The 19613-nt window shown below is 42.6% G+C and overlaps 2 protein-coding genes across 3 annotated transcripts in view; one reads left to right on the top strand and one right to left on the bottom strand.

Moving 5' to 3' along the window:
* The window catches only part of enkur (enkurin, TRPC channel interacting protein), a 52357-nt gene extending 45463 nt beyond the window's left edge, over positions 1 to 6894 (bottom strand). The window contains exon 1 of one of the 2 annotated variants that reach the window (XM_039753936.1): positions 6651 to 6894. In XM_039753936.1, the coding sequence (XP_039609870.1) occupies positions 6651 to 6727 (77 nt within the window). In that variant the 5' untranslated portion in view covers positions 6728 to 6894. The remainder of the gene's footprint in view (positions 1 to 6650) is intronic. The other variant, XM_039753935.1, reaches the window with a different exon arrangement.
* A 2173-nt stretch (positions 6895 to 9067) lies between these two features.
* The window catches only part of LOC120529795 (threonine synthase-like 1), a 44468-nt gene continuing 33922 nt past the window's right edge, over positions 9068 to 19613 (top strand). Inside the window, exon 1 of the mRNA XM_039753934.1 lies at positions 9068 to 9138. The gene's annotated coding sequence lies outside the window, so the exon portion shown is untranslated. The remainder of the gene's footprint in view (positions 9139 to 19613) is intronic.

Here is a 19613-nt window from a genome sequence, read left to right as displayed (position 1 = left end):
CCCTGATGGCAACACAAATTAGACGATCTACAAGTCTCCGATTTCAAGTTTAAAGCCAAACAATATCTACACACTTCTGTCATATCACCTATGTCCATATATTCGATCTCTTTTCGCTTTCACCTTTTCATCAATATCACATTGAATTTTGATTCTGTGTTTGGAATTTCATCGTGACAACGCAATGTATAACTGCCCGTGAGTGAATATCATTTCTTTCTCTCTCTACACAAACTGTGTCTGACAATAGCATTCACACAAATGAGAAATGATCGAACCGTGTGCCTGGTTGTAAATGTTTTAGATGTGGGCGGGGCTTTTCCAAATCTCTTTGCATAAAGTCTCGTCCTGCGGGCTTAAAATTTTGATATCCTTCAATAAGGGCGCGCACAAAAAAGGTGAGCTTCAAAAGGGCGACCTCAATTGGCCAGCAAAATTATTACAGAAAATGTATTATTATTGTTGCTCTTCACATATCCCAGAGCCATTTAAACTAAATTATCTACGAACGCCTTTATTCGCCGCGCTCAATTGAGGTCGCCCTTTTGAAGCTCACCTTTTTGTGCGCGCCCTTATTGAATAGAGCCTGAAATTTTCTCTCATGGGATTTCACTTTTACCAAACAACAAATCTTTTAATTCTCACGGATACGCCTCTTCATTGGGAAGGAACACTACTTTTCCCAGATGGCAACACAAATTAGACGATCTACAAGTCTCCAACTTAAAGTTTAAATCCAAACAATATATTTAATCTGTTTTCACTGTTCCGTTATTTCACCGAGTAATCATTTCTGTTTGTTTGCGCTAAAGTGATCTTTAACTATCATTTTTTTGAGACTTTCGAATTTTCGTATTTTCATTATCTCTAACCTGCTCTGCATGTGTATCGCGCCAACGTTTTTTAATTCTTTACGACGGTCTACTCTGTCATCTACTCTTTGTCTTTTATTTCTGGCCCCGGTCGTGGTGAAATCTCTTGGCACAAAGTCTCGTCTCGTGGGACATGAAAGTATCTGTCTGAGAAAATCGCGTCTCGTCTCTCTTCTCAAGATTTTTTTTTTATTACAATAGAGAGACTTATTTTTACTAGTTTAACGTTTTACTCTGCTGGCCTAGCTCTCCTTCTCGTGGGTGGGGGGTTGATTTGTTTCGAACCTAGTTTTGTAAAACTTGACTTGCTTGTATGGAAAGTTACTTAATTTTAATAAAACAATAAAATGCTTAAGAAAAACAAAAAAAGATGAAAAAAGCTTGGGTTGCTGCTGGAAGAGGCGTTGGTGAGGCCAGCAGGGGGCGCTTACCCTGTGGTCTGTGTGTGGATCCCAATGCCCAAATACAGTGACGGGGACAACATGCTGTAAAACTGGTGCTGTCCTTCAGATGAGACGTAAAACTGGGGTCCTGACTCTCTAAGGTCATAAAAGATCCCTGGGCATCCTTCATAAAAAGTTGCTTGTTCTGGTTAAACTGCCCACCTCAGTCCAGTCATTCTGGCTTCCTAATCATCCCCCTGTCTAATTCTCTGTCACTACTTCACCACCTAATAGCTAATGTGTGGTGAGCATACTAACGCAAAAATGGCCAGGTGAATGCTACACATTAGAACATTAGAACACTCCAGTCCTGGAGGGCCGCAGTGGTTGCAGGTTTTCATTCTAACCCTTCTCTTAATCAGTGACCTGTTTTTGCTGCTAATTAACTTCATTTGAATTCATTTTAATTGACTTGCTCTTGAACACCCAGACCCCTCAATTGTTTCTTTTTCCTTAATTAGCAGCCAAACAATAATGAGATACAAAATGAACCAAAACAGGACCAGCAAAACTGTGCCAATCATACAATATCTGAAAATAAAGAAAGGCGAAGGTCTCAGGAATGCTGATCTGCTGTTAGAAAAGAGAAAATCCAATTTCGGAAATGTCTGCTATTGCACAATGAGAGCAGCAACAAGCCGTGGAATTAAAGAACGAGTTTAATTAACAACAAGACTCGGCACCTAAATAAGCAACTGGTTGGAGTAAAATTGGTTGGAGTTTGAGGCCCTGACTTAGTTGGTCTTCTGTTGGCTCCCTCACTTCATATTTCATTTCTGTTTAAGGAAAGAAATGAAGCAATTCAGAGGAACGATGAAGAAATTCAGGGAAACATTTCTTAAAAAGCAAGTCAATTAAGATTAAATCAAAAGAAATGAATTAGCAGCAAAAACAGATCACTAATTAAGAAAAGGGTTAGAATGAAAATCTGCAGCCACTGTGGCCCTCCAGGACTGGAGTTGGGCACCCCTGCTCTAGACAAGAACAGGCCATTTAACCCAACAAAGCTCGCCAGTCCTATCCACTGTGGTAGATAGGGGGCGCTCTCGCTCCCTTGAACCCCTGTCCACGATTCCAGACACCAGGTAAAAGTCCTTAGATTGACTTTATTAAATTGCCACAGTGCAGAAAACTATTCTCATATAAATCACAATACCAATCAATAAACAATCCTCCAGCTCCCAGACGCGTTGCCACCCTTCCACCCAGCTCAGCTCGCCGTCTGGGAGCTCCCATAGTCCTTTTATATCTCCTGACCCGGAAGTGTTCCCAATCCCCAGTCCATGTGATTCTCAATCACTTCCGGGTCAGGTAAAAGCTCTTCTTTTCAACCCGGAAGCCCGTCGCTCTTCCTATGACGAACTTCCGGGTCATAGGGCACGAAGAAGTCCTCGGTCCTCCCTGCAGCTCCCTCTTGTGGCCCCCATGGCATCCAGCAGGGCTGTGCATGAAAACCACATTGTCCATGATGTCCTGCTGGTCTTCTGGGGACCTCCATGCTGCAAGGAGGGCTCCACCTGGCGGCTTGGGGGTATTGGCCGGGATAAACGGCCGGCCATCCTCCACACCACTTATTTCTTCCAAAAAAAAACATCGTCGAGTTTTGAAAGTCCCTAAAGTCCTACTGTCTACCACACTACTTGGTTGCTTATTCCAAGTGTCTATCGTTCTTTGTGTAATGAAAAACTTCCTAATGATTGTGCGAAATTTACCCTTAACAAGTTTTAAACTGTGTCCCCGTGTTCTTGATGAACTCATTTTAAAGTAACAGTCTCGATCCACTGGACTAATTCCTTTTATAATTTTAAACACTTCAATCATGTCACCTCTTAATGTTCTTTTGTTTATGACTGACTTAAGGGGTCTTACATCCATCCATTTTCCAACCCACTGAATCTGAACACAGGGTCAAGGGGTTCTGCTGGAGCCAATCCCAGGGCACAAGGCAGGAACCAATCTCGGCCAACCCACCGCAGGACACACACAAACACACCAAGCACACACTAGGGCCAATTTAGAATCGCCAATCTGCCTAACCTGCATGTCTTTGGTTGGAGGACATGGGAGAAAACCAGAGCACCTGGAGTAAACCCACGCAGACACGGGGAGAACATGCAAACTCCACGCAGGTAGGACCCGGGAAGCGAACCTGGGTCTCCTAACTGCGAGGCAGCAGCGCTACCACTGTGCCACCCAAGGGATCTTACAATGCAATTCAATTAAAATGAAAGTCCATTTCATTACCAGTAGTGACTGGGTACAAATGAAGTATGTGCCAGGAGTGGAAGCCTGCAGCCATTGTGGCCCCTCGGGACCTGAGAGTGACATTCCTTGTCTCAAGTTATGGGTTCAGGTTCAACAGATGCTTTAGCTTTAAAGTGTGCGTCTTGTATTTAAGAGAATCATTCTGAAGAGCTCTAAATAATTCACAGCTCAACGGTCCTGGGTTGAAATCCAAGCAATTTTAAAACGTGCGAAGAGCCTTATTTCCTCTGGGTAATGACACTTTAAATCACATATTAAAAGACATACAGGTTAGGCTGACCGTTGCTACTAAATCGTATCCCCGTATCCTTTAAGTAATGTGGCTCTGGGTTGAGTTCTGCTCTGTGAATATCATGGCCAGGGTTTGCAGTGTCCCACAACAGTCAGTCTACTCCAGGGGTGTCGAAGTCCAGGCCTGGAGGGTTGTAGTGGCTGCAGGTTTTCATTCCAACCCTTTTCCTAATCAGTGACCAGTTTTCACTGCTAATTAACTCCTTTTCCCTTCATTTTAATAACCTTGTTTTTAAGGATTCAGTCCTCTGAATTTATTCCTTTTTTCATTAAATGATAACCGCACAGAAATGAGATGTGAAATGAGCCAACAGATGACCAGCTAAACTGGGATTTCAAACTCCAACCAGTTTCACTCCAACCAGTTTCTTAATGAGAGGCCGTTAATTAAATTTGTTATTTAATTCCAGGGCTTATTGGTGCTCTTATTCTGCCATAGCAGACATTTCCAAAACTGCTGATTTTTCTGTTTTTTCTAAGAACACCGTCAAGATGTTTTGGTGACCTGAGAGATCAATCTTACCGAGACCTTCACCTTTCCTTATTTTATGTGCACATGTTACGTGGACGCATAACACCTCATCACTAATCAAGAAAGCCCAGCGGAGACTGCACTTCCTGAGGTGGCCGAAGCGAGCAAGTCTTCCCCCCTTCCATCCTCAACATGCTCTACAGAGGCACCATTGAGAGTGTTCTGACCAGCTGCATCACTGTCTGGTATGGCAACTGCAACATATCCGACCGCAAAGGATAGTGAAGACAGCAGAGAACATTATTGGGATGCCTCTCCCTTCACTACAGGACATATTTTATAAACGCAGCGTCCGCAAGGCCTGCAGCATTGTGAAGGACCCCTTACAACCCACAAATGAACTTTTCACACTTCTGCCATCCAACAGAAGATACTGCAGCATCAGAGCCAGATCTGCCAGGCTGCAGGAGAGTTTTTACCCCCAAGCTGTTAGACTCCTTAACACCATAGTGCCCCCTGGGATCTTCCACACGGCCTCAAGCACCTCTAAAAACAGAACGTTTATACATGCAAGCCACTGTCCTGCAAAGACGAGTGTGCATGGAGAAAAGAACTGAAAATCTCATACTGAATTTAAAGGATTTTGACATTCTCGATACCCTTCTGGGTGGCATGGTGGCGCAGTGGTAGCGCTGCTGCCTCGCAGTTAGGAGACCCGAGTTTGCTTCCCGGGTCCTCCCTGCGTGGAGTTTTCATGTTCTCCCCGTGTCTGCGTGGGGTTCCTCCCAAAGACATGCAGGTTTGGTGCATTGGCGATCCTACATTGTGTGCTTGGTGTGTGTGCCCTGCCCAGGGTTTGTTCCTGTGTTGGCTGGGATTGGCTCCAGCAGACCCCCATGACCCTGTAGTTAGGATATAGCGGTTTGGATAGACATATATTATTTTTTTAGATTGCAAATACCATACATTGCATCAATGTTCATATTGCTTACTACACGTCAATATTGCTGCTACTTCTTTGTCTTGTGTCTTAATTTTAATTTTATATTTAAATTTTATTCTAATAATTAAATTAATTATTCTATTTTTTATTTGTTTTTGCACTTCATGTTGTTAGACTGTGGACCCTCAGCTTCGCAATTTCATCTACCTGTATACTTGTACTGCGGTGGGCTGGCGCCCTGCCCAGGGTTTGTTTCCTGCCTTGTGCCCTGTGTTGGCTGGGATTGGCTCCAGCAGACCCCCGCGACCCTGTAGTTAGGATATAGTGGGTTGGATAATGGATGGATGACAATAAAGTACGCTTTGACTTTGACTTTTGACTTTGTATTGTGTGATGAGTACAGGTGAGCTGGTCATGTCGTGCCTTGTTTTGTGTCACATTATTGTTTAGCTGCTAATTAAGGAAAAAGAGACAACTAAGGGGCCTGAGTAAAATTAGTTAAAATTAAGGCAAAAGAAGTTAATTGGCAGGTAAAACTTATCACTAATGAAGCAGACAGTTAGAATGAAAACGTACAGCCACTGCAGCCCTTCAGGACCAGAGTTCAACATCCGTGGTCTACTTAAGAAATGGGCTTGGAAAAATAAATGATTGCATATCTGATCTACACTCTTAAAAAGAAAAGGTGCCAAAGTGGTTCTTCAGTGTGATGCCATAGGGGGACTCTTTTGGGTTCTCAAAGGAACCATCCACATACAAGTTCCAGTAAGACCCTTTATGTATTTAGTTCATTAACAGGTTGCATAAATAGATAACAGAATTATGAAATAGTAATGGCTTCCTGATTTTATAAGGGTTCCTGCTGCATATAATAACACAAACTAAATTCAGGTTTACTTTTAGGTAGCCTACTATACATTAAAGATTTTTGTTTTGTCCAGATATTAGGAACCTTTCCAAAGCCGTAAGAATCAATTTCACAGAATGAATTGGTTAACTGCCACACAACCCAGGCCAGTATAGCGCTATAAAAGAACTATTATTTTTTGGAATACTGTAAAGTTCATTAACGCCCATCAACGTTATACTTCCCTCACTATTTTATCATTTAGGTTCGAAAACGCTTTAGGTAGTCTAAAGTTTCAACAAACTTTTACATTCAAAGATGCTTTACGTCCAGCTAGTAGTCATTTATTAACGAACTTGTTTACATTTTCTCCGTTTCTTATTTCAAGTCGGTGATTAGTTAGCACAAGGGATATAAAAAAGTCCAGTTAGTTGAATCAACCAATTCAAAAAGCGGAACGAATGGTCATTTTTGTTACTTCGCCGATCGGGTTTCGCGTGCTCGCGGTTTACCTTACCTCGGCATTTTGGCCGCCTTGATCTCATCTTGAGGTATGAGATTATAAATACTCTCGTCAGGGTACATCTCTGCCATGGTTGCTTTTCCACGAAGTTCCAAAAAAAAGTCTGGTAGAGTTTTGCGGGTCTCAGTTGCTTTCCTCACCGTGGAAGCCGTCGCCTCCAGTCCTGATCGCGGTGCCTGGCTTTTGTTTAGCAACGGTCACCCTTGGATACCGCGCCTTGGTAACCTTCGTGCGATTCGCTCCGCCCCTGCTGGAGGAGTCAGTCGGCTTCACTGCGAAGGGTGCTAAGGTTACAGGCCCGCCGCCAGAAATATTTGGGTCCCAGACAACTGGGTACGTGTGGGCCCCTCTGCCTTCCCCTGGATCCCCACATGCCAAAACCTTCAAATACGTATGCAAAATGATCGATATGTAGTTTATCCGACAGCGACAATGCTGCATTTATGAATACCATACTTGATGTGTTAAGCCTTCTCGCACATCAAAGTTTGACTGCGAGAAGGAAAGCCAGTGCTAACGGAAGCGCGTAGCGGAATTGAAACAATACATTAATGAGATAGGCCTATTATCTAACGTGTAACGGTATAATTTAATGCAATGAATAGGAGTAACATCTGAACATTTTAATATACACTAACGGTTAGGGTTATCTACATGGTGTACAATCGTTATGGTAACTTGCTGTATCAAACTTCAAAGTTTTCAAAAGATCCGGGTGATTCAGCATCGTTAGTGATACACACAAAACCAACGCACACTCGTCACTGCTTTAAAAGCAACAATAAACACCCAAGCGAATGAATTGTCAAACTACGGAGACGGACTTCTGTTACACCATACACGTCAACGTCCACGATAGTGCACATCAATATCGCTATTGTCAGAGACAGAACAGCCCCTGTGTGTGTGAAACGGAACTATTCAATTACAGCGGCGAAGTCAATCCATTATCCATGTATCCTGTACAACAAACATACGACTCAACGTCAAGCTCAAGGACGTCGGCGTCGGCTCTCCTTTGTCTTTGAGAAGCGTGCTTCACACGACACCACACGACACGATATCAACTTGCGTGGAGCGTGCGGCTATTAAAACACTCACTTGTATTGTTGTAAGCTAAACGAATTCACTTTTTTATTACATGTAACTTGAATAATTGTACTAATAAATATATATCTACGCGCACAACATCAGCATAAAAAAAAAATCAGGCGTGAAGGAGCCCCGGACCAGAGTCCCGTTTGTCCCCCCCTGGCGGCGGGCCTGAAGGTTATTGCAGGACTTAAGGGAAGGTGTCAGTAATGACGTGTTTTTTTTACATATACGGTGCCCTCCATAATGTTTGAGACAACGACACATTTTTCCTTGATTTGCCCCTATGCTCCATAGTTTAAAATTACAAAGCAAACAATTCAGACGTAATTAAAGTGGACATCAGCAGACTTTCATTTAAAGACACTTTTTCTAAACTGTCGCTGGAGCCAATCCCAGCTGGGCACAAGCAACACAGAACACACCAAGCACAATTTAGGATCGCCAATGCATGTCTTTGGACTATTGGAGGAACATGCAAACTCCACACAGGGAAGCGAACCCAGGTCTCCTTACCGCGAGGCAGCAACGCTACCCACTGCGCCACCGTGCCGCCTATGTCAGCATACTTTTATTCTAAAACTGCAGTCAATAAATACGTTTCTTAAATACAATAATAAAAAAAAACGTATCCAGTACCTCAATCCAATGACTTTCCCATTTTAATCTCTGTTTTTCTTCTCCGGCATTGTTGTGATTGTAAGCCGAACATGATTAGTGTGTGCAACCCTAAAAGTAAATTCGGATGATGGCGAGTAATACTATAAAATTGTTATGTTCATTTCGACGTTTTCACTATTATTAAACGTGTAAATATTTGCATGTGCAGCTTATTTTGACAAGGCAGTACAAATAAACAGAACATCGGCGCTACAATACCTTTGTATAGGTTACAATTAGAAGACAGTAAACTATGCCCTAAATACCTTTTTGTGCAAGAGTTTTAAAAGAACAAATAAACGCGCTCTCGAATACAAATCTGCACTCTCAATGTTCGAAGAAAGGTTGTCCAAATACGGCTACCGTAGTATTAGTAGGCGGGTCGTTTTTGAAGGCTGACGTGCGATTGGTTATGTATTTACTGATTTGCGCAGAGCTGCGTGTGACGTTATTAGTATGCCAAACAAACTGCTTTTTTCATGATAATGTAGGAACTCCTCGTGCGTTGCGTTAGTATACAAGAAGGTGGGAAACGGAGTTTCGTATTCGGTACAATTTCTTAGAGCAAATACTATGGTGGCGTAACTGACATTACTGATGTTTCCGTCCGTGGCGTTCTTGTAGAACGAAAAACTGCGCAGAACGACAAGCTGTGTGCAGTTGAGCGCGCTCGCCCGAGTGTGGAGGCTGTCAGCTGTCGCTGCAATTTTGCTAAGGCCTTTCACATAAGGTAAAAATAAATGAAAATAAGTTCGGTGTGTTCATCCTAAACAGTGTTAGATGAATGTCAGTACCTGTAATTTAGGATCCTGCTTACTACTTAATACTTTTAGTATCATATTAAAGAAAGTGAACATCGAGCTTGTGATATTTACAGTATCTGAAGCTTCACAAGGCAGTTTTTGCATTTTGTTATAGTCCTGTGTATTTGTCTCTCAAGGTGTTGTTACATTTTGGCAAGATTAGTTTGAAAAGTTTTGCAAAGATTTTATATGGCAAATGTGCTTTAGAGATTCTAGATTCAGCTATGCTTGGCTCTGTGGATTATTTGTCCCGAAGGATATTACTTATTGAAAAATTACAGTATACCGAGTGCTGTGAAATATATCTTGTATCTGCAAAAAATAGCAATTGCCTGCAACGTTTACTCTTGAAAAGTTAAAATCTAACTGGCTGTATTAGTGAAAAAATATTTTAATAAAAGTAAAATATGTGGATGTAGGATTGACATATCATTATCCAATTCAAAATCATGTCTACACCATCCTTTCATTTCCTAACCGTATTATTCAATTCAGGATCGAGGGAACCTTCTGCCTATCCTGGCAGCACTAGGTGTGAGTCATGAAGTTAGCAAGCATTATCCAGTTCAGTGCCATAGATAACTTAGATTTATTTGCTTAGCAGACGCCTTTATCCTAAGCAACTTATGAAAGAGGTGAACATAATGGCTGAAACGTCAGTCTGGGTGACTGTCTGGACAAACAGGGCTGTGCAGTTGGAATCGGCAGAAGTTATTGGGTTACTGGACTCGGAGTCAGTAAAAATGTAGAGACTCGCTGACTAAATGCAAATTGTAATGTTAAAATTTCCAATTTCACATGCTGATTAAAGTAATCTTTCTTCCAGATGTTTGATAAAAATATACAGTAAAACCTTGATTAACCGTCAGTCACCATTAACTGTAAGGGCAAACCCCCAAAATATTGTGGACGCCAGCGTCTACCTACTACTACTGCCGCACGATACACTGTGAGCTCTGCACATTGGAACAACTCACCCTTCAACACCACATTTCATGACACATTTTGAAATCACTGTCAGTTACGTACCTTCAGCTTTAATAGAGTTACGTAGCTTTTTTCTTTTGTTATAATTCAATCAATCAACATTTATTTATATAGCACATATTCATACAAAAAAATGTAGCTCAAAGTGCTTTACAAAATGAATAGAAAAATAGAAGACACAATAAAAAATAAACATAAGTCAACATTAATTAACATAGAATAAGAGTAAGGTCCGATGGCCAGGTGGACAGAAAAATCAAAAACCTCCAAAGGCTGGAGAAAAAAAAAAAATCTGTAGGGGTTCCAGACCATGAGACCGCCTGACCAGTCCCTCTGGGCAATCTACCTAACATAAGTCAAACAGTCCTCTTTGTATTTAGGGTTTTTCATGGAAGTACCTGCTGATGATGGTCACGTAGACTTCTGGCTTTCAGTCCATCAATGTTGGTGCATCATGAAGCTTTGAGTAGGTGGTGATGGCAGGCCGCCACCACAAAGAAACCGGAAAAAGAAACAGAAGAGAGAGTAGGGGTCAGTACGGATTTTAGAGCCACTGTGAATAATTATTATGAAGAATTGAACATACAGAGTATCAGTATTAAGTTAAAGTGAAGTTATAAAAAGGCCATGTTAAAGTAATGTGTTTTCAGCAGTGTTTTAAAGTGCTCTACTGTATTTGCCTGGCGAATTCCTATTGGCAGGCTATTCCAGATTTTAGGTGCATAGCAGCAGAAGGCCGCCTCACCACTTCTTTTAAGTTTAGCTTTGGAATTCTAAGGAGACACTCATTTGAAGATCTAAGGTTACGATTTGGAATATAACGTGTCAGGCATTCCGATATATAAGATGGAGCGAGATTATTTAAGGCTTTGTAAATCATAAGCAGTATTTTAAAGTCAATCCTGAATGACGCAGGTAACCAGTGTAGTGACATCAAAACTGAAGAAATGTGTTCTGATTTTCTTTTCCCAGTTAGGATTCTAGCAGCTGCATTCTGCACTCGTTACAAGTGATTTATGTCTTTTTGGGTGGTCCCGAGGAGTGCGTTACAGTAATCTAGTCTACTGAAAACAAAAGCGTGAATTAATTTCTCAGCATCTTTCAATGATATAAGAGGCCTAACTTTTGCTATGTTTCTTAAGTGTTTCTTAAAATGCTGTCTGATTAATATGTGATTTAAAATTCAGATTACAGTCAACGGTTACCCCTAAATTTTTACTTCCGTCTTAACTCTTAACCCTAGTGCATCAAGTTTATTTCTGATAATCTCACTGAATCCATTATTGCCAATTACTAAAATTTCAGTTTTCTTTATTTAGTTTGAGAAAATTACTATTCATCCGCTCAGAAATACCAGTAAGACATTGTGTTAGTGAATCAACAGAGTCGGGTCATCAGGTGCTATTGATAAGTACAGCTGTGTGTCATCAGCATAGCTGTGGTAACTCACGCTGTGCCCTGAGATAATCTGACCTAACGGAAGCATGTAGATTGAGAAGAGCAGCGGACCCAGGATAGAGCCTTGAGGAACACCATATCGGATATCATGTGTCTTTGAGATTAAATTAAATTAAAATAAATAAATAATATAATAAATTAATAATAATTAATATAAATAAATAATAAATTAAATTAAATTTTGAGATTAATTAAACTACTATACATTGTTATGGCTAATGAATATGCGTGTGGTGTTGGAATTGTCACAAACATTTTTAATTATTAAACGGCAAAAGCACTTCAAATATTGCTTCAATCTACGAAGTAGGAAGAACAACAGTGAACGATATAAAGTGGGATGCCAATAAAATTGAAAAATGTGTCGAAAATGGAAACCACTGATGATAATGTTATTCTGTATTAATGTTAATGTTTTTCTGCATTACAGTTTTCTTTTTTAATTCTGTCATATTGTGTTTTGTTAATAAACTGCTCAAAAAATTTAAAGGAACACTTTGAAAACACATCAGAGCTCAATGGGAAAAAAATCATGCTGGATATCTCTACTGATATGATACTGGGTAATGTGTTAGGAATGAAAGGATGCCATATCGTTTGACGGAAATGGAACTTGTCAACCTACAGAGGGCTGAATTCAAAGACACCCTGAAAATCAAAGTGAAAAAATGATGCGGCAGGCGAGTCCATTTTGCCGAAATTTCATTGCAGCAACTCAAAATCGTACTCAGTAGTTTGTATGGCCCCCACATGCTTGTGTGCATGCCTGACAACGTCACTTCTAATGAGACGACAGATGGTGTCCTGGGGGATCTCCTCCCAGATCTGGACCAGGGCATCACTGAGCTCCTGGACAGTCTGAGGTACAACCTGGCGGGGTCGACTGGACCAAAAACATAATGTCCCAGTGTCAATTGGATTTAGGTCAGGCGAGCATGGGGGCCAGTCAATGGTATCAATTCCTTCATCCTTCAGGTACTGCCTGCATACTCTCGCCACATGAGGCCGGGCATTGTCATGTACCAGGAGGAACCCAGGACCCACTGCACCAGCATAGGGTCTGACAATGGGTCCCATGATTTCATTCCAATACCTAATGGCAGCCAAGTTGCCATTGTCTAGCCTGTAGAGATCTGTGTCTCCCTCCATGGATATGCCTCCCCAGACCATCACTGACCCACCAACAAAACCGGTCATACTGAATGATGTTACAGGCAGTATAACATTCTCCATGGCTTTTCCAGACCCTTTCATGTCTGTCACATGTGCTCAGGTTAAACCTGCTTTCTTCTGTGAAAAACAAAGAGCGTCAGTGGTGGATCTGCCAATTCTGATATTCTATGGCAAATGCCAATCAAGCCCCACGGTGACAGACAGTTAGCACAGGGCCCACTAGATGATGTTGGAGCCCTTAGACCACCCTCATGAAGTCTGTTTCTGAATGTTTGGTCAGAGACATTCACACCAGTGGCCTGCTGGAGGTCATTTTGTAGGGCTCTGGCAGTGCTCATCCTGTTCCTCCTTGCCCAAAGGAGCAGATACTGGTCCTGCTGATGGGTTATGGACCTTCTATGGCCCTCTCCAGCTCTCCTAGAGTAACTGTTTGTCTCCTGGAATCTCCTCCATGCCCTTAAGATTGTACTGAGCGACACAGCAAACCTTCTGGCAATGACACGTATTGATGTGCCATCCTGGAGAAGTTGGACTACCTGTGCAACCTCTGTAGGGTCCAGGTATCGCCTCATGCTACCAGTAGTGACACTGACTGTAGCCAAATGCAAAACTAGTGAAGAAATAGTCAGAAAAGATGAGGAGGGAAAAATGTCAGTGGCCTCCACCTGTTAAACCATTCCTGTTTTGGGGGTCCATCTCATTGTTGCCCCTCTAGTGCATCTGTTGTTAATTTCATTAACACCAAAGCAGCTGAAACTGATTAACAACCCCCTCTGCTACTTAACTGACCAGATTAATATCCCATAAGTTTCATTGACTTGATGCTATATTTTAATTAAAAAGTGTTCCTTTAATTTTTGTGAGCAGTATATATTGTGACGTGCAGGTAGCTTGTGATCTGCTGTACGGGAGCAGAAAGGGCAGAATGGCGTGTAAGTGATAGGTCTGGCTGAAGGGCTTCTGCCCTGTGCCCCCTTGGAGAAGAGTGGCAGGAAAAGGTAGGAGAAAAACAAAAGTGCGGCAGAAGGAGGTTTTGAGTAGAGAGTCAGGAGACAAAAAACAGGAGTGTTCACGGTATAGAAAAAGACAGAACGTGAGAGGCAGGAGATAATTATTAATAGGGAAAACTTGCTTTTGTGTGAAAACTTGTGCTCTGTAACCTGGATAATGGAGTATAAGGCCAGGTTTACAGTTCACGCGATGCATGCTCCAGAGGACGCTCCTGCTATGCAAGCGTTGTACTGTTTATACTTGTCGTAAATCTGGAGGAATCCACCAGGTGGCAGTGCGAGATATTATCACGGTGCGAACAGGTTCAGCATCGCTGTGTTGTGAATTGCCTGGAACATCCATTAAATTCCGATCCATCCATCCATTATCCAACCTGCTATATCCTAGCTACAGGGTCACCCGGGTGTGCTGGAACCAATCCCAGCCAACACAGGGTGCAAGGCAGGAAACAAACCCTGGGCAGGGCGCACACACCCACACACACACACCAAGCACACGCTAGGGCCAATTTAGAATCGCCAATCCACCTAACCTGCTAACCTGTCTTTGGACAGGGGGAGGAAACCCACGCAGACTCGGGGAGAACATGCAAACTCCACGCAGGGAGGACCCGGGAAGCAAACCCGGGTCTCCTAACTGCGAGGCAGCGGCGCTACCCACTGTGCCCTTAAATTCCGATGACACAGCAATGTCTCTGAAAGGGATGTTTAATGATTAAATCCATCAATCCAGGGTTGCGCCCATTGCAGGAAGCATTGGGCACGAGGCAGAAACAATCCCTGGATGGGGCATCAGCTCATCACAAGCACTCACATACACACTGGCGTCATTTTAGTGTCACCAAATCTGCATATCTTTGGAAGGAAACCCAGCAGGAAAACATGTAAACTCCAGGCAGGCATATTAGCGACGTGACTCCCTGCAAGACAGCAATGCTACCGCTCCGCCACCGTGTCACCCCCATGTGTGTAATTATTAGCAGTATTCATTATTTAAACGAAATGAACGATTTATCTGTAAAATGTAACATGCATACTTTATTGCATTTCATCATGAAAGTGATATGAAGTATAAATCTACGGTTTCTAAATGTGCAGAGAGTTGGAATATCAGACATTTAATGTGCTCAGTGTGGTGTTTTATTGCTGTTTGCCGCTGCTGTCGGGTCAGGAGGAAGCCCCAGAAAAAAAAAAAAGACGGCACAAAAGATGGTATGTGAGACTTTTAAAATGTATCGTGTCATTACGATCGGGAATATTCGACTCTTGAATATAAAAGCACTACGGATGAGTCTGTATGTTGGCATTTTACTTCACCACATCGAACCACTCATCAAACATCGAAGAGCGCATACCGATCCCGGATGATACACATAGAGGCTTTCTGTCACATGTGGATAGTAAACTGAGACGTCACATTCCAACTTTTAGCACACTGCGCCCGCCCCTGACTTTTTGCTGGTACTGCAACACGTGCACGCATCTTGTTAATTTCTGAGGACCTGCTCAGAGGACGAGTCAAATGAACGCTGGGAACTCGTGGCAGCCATGATGTGTGCGCGTACGCGTTCTGAGCGTGAAGTATAAACGAGCCCTTAGATGCCACTGTATGTTACAGAACGAAGACTAACTAACTAACGTAAATACATCATCTGTTTGTATCTCTCCCTGTTTTCCCACTCCATCCAGCTCCTTCTCTAAGTTCTCGCCAGTCACATCTGCGTTTGTTAACAACCTGCTTTGTAAGATGAGACCGACTACTTGTGTACTGGACCCCATCCCCAGCACACTACTTACATCCTGCCTTCATGCCATAATCCCGACTGCTACAACAATAATAAACTCATCCCTTGGCACTGGCTCTGTGCCGCTCACTTTTAAAATCGCTTCTGTAACCCCAATGTTAAAAAAGTCTGGCCTTGATGCTGACAATCTTAACAATTTCCGGCCTATTTCCCACTTACCTTTCCTGTCAAAAGCTCTTGAGTGTGTTGTAGCTTCCCAGCTCACCAATTACTTAACTTCTAATAATATGATAGAAATCTTTCAGTCTGGTTTCAGGGTGCAGCACAGCTGTGAAACTGCTCTGCTACGGGTAACCAATGATTTGCTTATGGCAGCAGACTCTGGACAAACCAGCATATTAATTCTGTTAGACCTCAGTGCAGCATTTGACACTATCAGACATGACATTCTACTGTCCAGAATGGAGAACATGCTGGGTATCTCTGGCACTGCCCTCCAGTGGTTCAAGTCCTATCTGACTGATAGGCAGGAGTTTGTTAGTCTTGGCAACAGCAGATCCAGCTCGGTGCCAGTCACAGAAGCAGCTCCTCAGGGCTCTGTCCTCGGCCCTCTTCTCTTCTGTATTTATATGCTTCCCCTTGGCCGTATTATTCGTAGCTATGGACTGGGCTATCATTTTTATGCAGATGATACTCAACTCTACTTCAATGTTAAAAGTGGAACTTCATCAGAGCTCTCTCAGCTCACAACCTGCCTTAGTGAAATTAAAACCTGAACTCTTTGAAATTAAACTGCAACAAAACTGAACTCCTGCAAATTGGGACTAAAATGCAACTTAATAAAATGAGCTCCTTCCCAGTCCATCTTGGCGGTAATCTCATCAGACCTGCCTCCACTACAAAGAATCTTGGTGTCGTTTTTGATTCCTCCCTCTCATATTCCCCACATAAATCACATTAAGAAACTTTCTTACTTTCACCTCCGTAACATATCACGTGTTCGCTCCTTCCTCTCCTTTTCTAATGCTGAGAAACTTGTCCCTGCTTTTATCACATCCCGCATCGATTATTGTAACTCGCTGCTGGCAGGTGCCCCATCTAATCTTATATCACAGCTCCAGCTTATTCAAAACTCGGCTGCAAGAGTCGTCACTCGAACCAGCAGCAGCGAGCACATCACACCCATCCTGCTCCGTCTTCACTGGCTCCCTGTGTCTTACAGAATCGAATATAAAATCCTACTAATAACCTACAAAGCCTTAAATAACCTCACGCCAAACTACATCAGTGACCTTCTCCATCACTATGTGCCTGTCCGCCCACTAAGGTCCTCTGATTCTGGCAATCTTGTTGTGCCCCACACTAATCTACACTCCATGGGTGACAGCAGGGCCTTCAGCTGTATAGCGAGTGCCCAGACTCTGGAATGACCTACCGAAATTAATCAGATCAGCTGACTCCATGAATTCTTTTAAAAAACAACTCCAAACTCATCTGTTCAGGAAGGCGTTTAGCTCTACTTGACTTTATTACCCTTCTCTCAGTTTAGCTCCATGTCAAGATGCTCATGTAACCTGTGTGTGTGCTGACCATCAATTATATTGTCTGTTAGGCTTTCTCTGAATTTACTCTCTTAATCTTCTTTATTTATTAATTTGGTTTGTACTATGCTATATACTGTATACCCTGCCGTTCTTTCTTATATTCTGTAAGTGCCTTGAGCTTGGGAAAGGCGCTATATGAATAAAATGTATTATTATTAAGTAAAACATAGGAAACCCCAGTACGTCTGAGTTGCATTTGCTTATTATGCTGGTCATTTAAAATATAATATTGTGGAACGAGCCCCGGACACAGATAGGCAGACATGTTTAAAAGCACCACCACATGTTTATTTACAACTGTTATTATTTACAAATAAGTGCACACAATCCACTTTAGCCCAAAGTCCAGGCCTTTCTCACACTGCCGCTCTCTTCTGGCCGCCTCCACTCCACTCCTCTCCTCTCCTCTCCTCCAAGACTTTGTCCTTCTTCCACCCGACTCCAGCCAACGAATGGAGGGAGGCGGCCCCTTTTATTCACACCCTGACGAGCTCCAGGTGCTTCCTGACAAGCCTCTGCCGACACTCCCCAGTGTGGCGGAAGTACCAGCTGCCTACCCTGAAGCACTCTGGGTGTCCCCGATGTTCTTCCCCCCAGCACCCAGGTGTGGCGGAAGTGCTGAGGGCCAGGGCTCCTCAGGCATTGGGGCGCCCCCTGGGGGTTGACCATGGGCCCCTATAGGGTTGAGCTTCCAAGCTCAGTTCCCGTGGTCCCCAAAGCCACCAGGGCAGTCGCCCCCTCATGGTCTGGAGGAGGTGCAAGCCCTCCTCCGGTCCTCCTGGACGTCCCGGCTGGGTAGCAGCCCCAGCCACTCACCACAGTATAAATTAATTAATGTTGTTAATACTACATTATATTTTGTTAATATAGTTTTTTTTTGTAAATAAATAAGACTATTTGCTAAACTAATCTATTTTATATCATTTTTAAAGTAGCGGTTCTGTTATCCGTCTTTTCTCTTATCTGTCTCGGCCTCGGTCCCAATTCCTGATGGATAATCGAGGTTTTACTGTATCTTCTTTTTTAATTTTGTAAGTTTAGTGTTCTGTCTAATGTTACTCAACGTTTATAAGCCACAACAACATTGCCACAGCCTTTAAACCCAAACTTTACCAGGTTAGAGTGCTAAAAAGTAGCCCAATGATTCACGCTGGCAGTGATCAAGAGCCTTGTATCTTGTATGTTGTGTGTTTTCAATCAACATAATAGAAATAGGAGTCTAATTACAAAGTGAGGAGTCAGTGGTACCATAAAGTGCGGAGCTGGAGTCAAAGGTTTGCTGTAACTGACTCCACAGCCCTGTTGCAAACGAGCATTACAGGACAAGGGTACAAAAGTGATCACCACAAGTGAAGAGCTCAGAACAAAATGCAAGCGAGTTACAAATAATAGGTGACAAAGCAGAAACATTCGCCAAACAAGAGAATCCTCAAACACTTCTGAAACACATCGATGGAGTCAGAATTTCGAATGAAGGTGGGCAGCTCGCTCCATCAGCCAGGAGTTACACACTGAGATTGGATACCTCACAGAGCTGGCAATCATAAATTTTGCTTTAGCGGCCTGGTATATCTCCCAAATTTTCTTCCGTTTGGGTGCTGGTGTGGGTATTCTCATCAAAGTCTTCATTGTTGGTAAAGTACAGATATTTTATAATTAGTGAAAACCCACACTCAGACATGATTTCTCTAAAGAATGGCAGCACTGACAGCACTTTTACAGCCCGAGTGATTCTCGGCTCTAATGCTGATGCAGGACCTATCTGTACAGTTGCCCAAGTGACACTCACGACTAATGCTTTTAGCGCGGTTTTTGCAGCCCAAGTAGCACTTGGGTCTAAAGCTAAGGAGGCTATGATGTGCATTGTTGACCGTCTCAAAACATCACATGAAGGCCTCGTACTAAATCTGCATCAATACAGCAGTGGACACTACAAAGACCTTTTCTGCTGTAATTATGTTAATGTTTTTGTTTTTACATGTTCCTGTTACACATATTATTATTTTTGCACATTGTTTCCTGAGGGAAACATAATGTTAAAGAGATTAAGGAGGTCAAAGAAGACATAAAAATAAACCACACACAAGTGTGATAAATATAAGGAGCGAGACAATAAACACAGGAAATCAAATAACCTGCTGACTCTCTGGTCATCCCTAAATGCCTAGAACTAACAGGTCAGATGCCTTGTGCGCTTTTCCAAAAGATGTACAACATAGCTGTCCCTCTTTCTCACCTACCATACCTCTTTACCACCACCTCTGGCTTTCTTGTCACTAGCACTTTTATGTTGGGTACCATGCCTGGTACAGGTTGGGTGGTCTTTGGACCCGTGCAGATTTTGTTTTTCTTCTCCAGGATTGTGTCATTTTTTTGTTTTATTTTTCTGTCCCCCTTGGCTGTCTGATCATTGCCTCGGACGTAT

Source organism: Polypterus senegalus, chromosome 5, assembly GCF_016835505.1.
Source record: "Polypterus senegalus isolate Bchr_013 chromosome 5, ASM1683550v1, whole genome shotgun sequence".
In the NCBI taxonomy this organism is placed as follows: Eukaryota; Metazoa; Chordata; class Cladistia; order Polypteriformes; family Polypteridae; genus Polypterus; species Polypterus senegalus.
The sequence above is the reverse complement of the archived record's forward strand: the minus strand, read 5'-3'. Positions and strand labels throughout refer to the sequence as shown.